The sequence below is a fragment of the Mandrillus leucophaeus genome, unplaced genomic scaffold (genome assembly GCF_000951045.1).
Source record: "Mandrillus leucophaeus isolate KB7577 unplaced genomic scaffold, Mleu.le_1.0 Scaffold200, whole genome shotgun sequence".
Lineage (NCBI taxonomy): Eukaryota > Metazoa > Chordata > Mammalia > Primates > Cercopithecidae > Mandrillus > Mandrillus leucophaeus.
The window spans coordinates 384,316-386,690 of NW_012102033.1; the positions used below are offsets into that span (position 1 = coordinate 384,316).

Below are 2,375 nucleotides of genomic sequence, written 5' to 3' on the forward strand. Positions count from 1 at the left end.
GTGGATGTGTGGATGGACAGGTGAAAGGATGGATGGATGAAAGAATGACAGATGACTGGAAGGATGGGTAGGTAAAGAGATGGAAAGATCAACCTGTACATATGGATGGATGGCTGGAAAGATGAAAGAATGGCTGAATGGATCCAATAGAGGAAAGCAGACGCTGGAACATAATGGAAGCATCCGGGAAAACTACCCAAATAGCACCATGCAAAGCCCCAAAGGGGAGAGATATTAAGAGGGGTAAAGGGGGCCTTGGATTATAGAGGGTGGATGAAGTGCCCAGGCCAGGAAAGGTGTCCAAGGTTGAACTGAGACAGGGGGAGGACTGGAGGGTACAACTTTTACCCTTCACAAGGGCCTTCAAAACTATGGTCTCGAATTCCTCAGACCCATCCTCAGAAGAATAGACTGTCAGGAGCTCCTTCCGGGTCATAATCCTCTCCACCTGTGGAACAGCCAGTTCTGGATCCCTAGCCCAGCTCCATCCCCAGCTCCTGCTGGGCCCTGTCCAAAGGGATAGAGGAGGCCACTCCCCGCCAGGACCTAATAGTCCAGGTGCCCAGAACCCTCTACCCCTGGAACCTGGAAGTCCAGGCCCCCAGCCCCTCCTCCCTCAGACCCAGGAGCCCAAGTCCCCAGTTCCCTCCCATCTCAGGATCCAGAGTTGGGCCCCCAGTGTCATACCTGGGCCTGCAGGACCTCAGGGTCCCCTTTGGGAAAGAAACGCCTGATTCGATCCCGGGCTTCGCCTTGCCTGGCTCCCCCACTCCCTGGGGCCAGAGTGTCTTCCAGGGTCTCCGCCAGGCAGTCCGCAGCTCCCCCAGAGCCGGCCACGAGGAGACAGGGGAGCTGAGCCTGGGTGGCGTTCTCTATTTGCTACAGGATAAAGGGGAGAGTCACATCAGAGAAGGCAGGATATTCACCCTACCCGGAGTCAGACCCCCAGACCCTCCCTAAGACTCAGGACCCAGGAGTCCTAGCCCCCAACTCCCCTTCCCCCTTAGATCCAGGCGTCCAGGCCCCCGTACCGTCAACATCTTCTCATCACCGTCGATCAGGAGGAGCAGGACAGGGATGTCAATTCCAGTCCCTGAGGCAAGAAGAGAAGGGGGCTTGATTACCTCCCATCAGCCTTTGCTAGAGATAGGAGAAAACCACATATCCCAGGAGTCCCTGGGGCAAATATCAGCCTTGTCCTAATCTTCTGTTCAGAGGCTCATTGGAATTGTCATTTTTTTAATTAATTATGTATTTATTTTAGAAATGAGGGTCTTGCTGTGTTGGCCAGGGTGGTCTCGAACTCCTGGCCTCAAGCAATCCTCCCAACTTAGCCTCCCAAAGCGCTGGGATTACAGGCATGAGCCACCGCACCAGCCTAACTTTTGAAACAGGGTGTCACTCTATCACCCAGGCTGGAGTGCAGGGGCATGATCACACCTCACTGCAGTCTTGATCCTCCTACTTTAGCCTCCTAAGTAGCTGGGACCACAGGCATGCACCACCGTGCCCAGCTAACTTTTTAATTTTTGGTAGAGACGGAGGTCTTGCCATCTTGCCCAGGCTGGTCTCGAACTCCTGGACTCAAGGGATCCTCCCACCTTGGCCTCCCAAAGTGCTGGAATTACAGCTGTGAGCCAGCGTGCCCGGCCAGAATTGTCATGTCTTTGAACACTTCAGGAGGGAGCTAGATTTTGAAGACAGTAATGCTTAACTTCCCCAGGGAGGAGGGGGCTGAGGACCTGGACTCCTGAGTCTCTGAATGAGGCAGGTGTTTCTTGCATGAGTCAATCCTGTAATTGATTAACCATCAGGAGCCAGAGGGAGTGAAAGTTCAAACAGAAAGTAAAGGAAATGGGAATAGAAAGGGCTATCCAAACACAATATAGGTATGTACTAAAATCCAATTGCACCATAAAGATAAGATTATACTAACTCTATTCCCATTAAAATTAGAAACTAGGCCAGCCGAGGTGGCTCACGCCTGTAATCCCATCACTTTGGAAGGCCGAAGCAGGTGGATTACCTGAGGTCAGGAGTTCAAAACCAGCCTGACCAACATGGTGAAACCTCATCTCTACTAAAAATACAAACATTAGGCCAGGCACGGTGGCTCACGCCTGTAATTCCAGCACTTTGGGAGGCCGAGGCGGGCAGATCACGAGGTCAAGAGTTCGAGATCAGCCTGACCAACATGGTGAAACCCCGTCTCTACTAAACATACAAAAATTAGCCGGGCATGGTGGCACATGCCTGTAATCCCAGCTACTCAGGAGTTTGAGGCAGGAGAATCGCTTGAACCCAGGAGGCGGAGGTTGCAGTGAGCCAAGATCATGCCACTGCACTCCAGCCTGGGTGACAAAGCGAGACTCCGA

At 52.7% G+C, this 2,375-nt stretch overlaps 1 protein-coding gene across 1 annotated transcript in view; it reads right to left on the bottom strand.

The window, feature by feature from the left end:
- Positions 1 to 2,375, bottom strand: part of TRPM4 (transient receptor potential cation channel, subfamily M, member 4) — a 64,441-nt gene that overhangs the window by 34,301 nt on the left and 27,765 nt on the right. Inside the window, exons 5-7 of the mRNA XM_011979310.1 lie at positions 1,032 to 1,093; positions 688 to 879; positions 349 to 448 (exon numbers count right to left, since the gene is read on the bottom strand). Coding sequence (XP_011834700.1) covers positions 349 to 448; positions 688 to 879; positions 1,032 to 1,093 — 354 coding nt within the window. The remainder of the gene's footprint in view (positions 1 to 348; positions 449 to 687; positions 880 to 1,031; positions 1,094 to 2,375) is intronic.